Source organism: Octopus bimaculoides, unplaced genomic scaffold (assembly GCF_001194135.2).
Source record: "Octopus bimaculoides isolate UCB-OBI-ISO-001 unplaced genomic scaffold, ASM119413v2 Scaffold_258806, whole genome shotgun sequence".
NCBI classification, from domain to species: domain Eukaryota; kingdom Metazoa; phylum Mollusca; class Cephalopoda; order Octopoda; family Octopodidae; genus Octopus; species Octopus bimaculoides.
Window position 1 is genome coordinate 12,465 of NW_026418822.1, and position 890 is coordinate 13,354.

Below are 890 nucleotides of genomic sequence, written 5' to 3' on the forward strand. Positions count from 1 at the left end.
ACACCAGTCTTCCCATCACCATCACCTGCAAGAACCCCGGCGCAAAGTGCAGAAGCAACCCTCGCCCACTCCCTCAGGGGTCTCCAGTCAGGCCCCGACCCCGGCTTCAGTTCTAGGGTCTGCGACAACAACACACAGAAAGAGGAAATTCCACCTTCAGCCACCTTTGTCGTCCTCTCCATCCATGACCTCTCAGCCAGCTTTTGCTGATACAAAGAAGAGCATTGTTGGCCCAGCAGTTCCGTCCACTGTTAGATCCTACAGCTCTGTTGTCGCAGGCCTTAGGGCAACACCGTCAGCAACCACAACCGCGATGACAACAACAACAACAACAACAACAACAATGGCGACTTCACTTTTCAGGAAATCTGAACATACTTCCATGATGTTTGGCAGTGACACAGATGTACAGAAAGGTTAGCACCATTATTATTATTATTATTATTATTATTATTATTATTATTATTATTCACAATATTTTCTTTCCATGTTTTTGCCAAGTGTCTTCCCAACACCTAGGACAAAGAAACCAACTGTATGCATTGGTTTGCCATTGAAATAAACTCACCAGATTGTTTTATTTACAAAGTCATAGAATAGAAAAAAAGTGAAAGAAAGACAGAGGCAGAATTATTTGCAGGATAAGCAAAATACTTGAAAAGCAGTGGAGCTGCTGGAGTCATTAGCATACTCAGTTTTGTGACATTGCATCTGAGCTCAAATCCTGCTGAAGTCAGCTTTACCTTTCATTGTTGTGGGGTTGATAAAATAAAGTAGCAGTGCTATACTGGGGTAGATTTAATATTCCTGTAAAACATCCAAGATGCCAATGGAATTATAATAGAAGACTAACACTAACTTTACCTTTCATTGTTGTGGGGTTGATAAAA

The 890-nt window shown here is 41.7% G+C and overlaps 1 protein-coding gene across 1 annotated transcript in view; it reads left to right on the forward strand.

Moving 5' to 3' along the window:
• The window catches only part of LOC128246995 (mucin-5AC-like), a 3,197-nt gene extending 2,776 nt beyond the window's left edge, over nt 1-421 (forward strand). The window contains exon 3 of the mRNA XM_052978355.1: nt 8-421. Within this exon, the coding sequence (XP_052834315.1) occupies nt 8-421 (414 nt within the window). The remainder of the gene's footprint in view (nt 1-7) is intronic.
• The last annotated feature ends 469 nt before the right edge of the window (nt 422-890 follow it).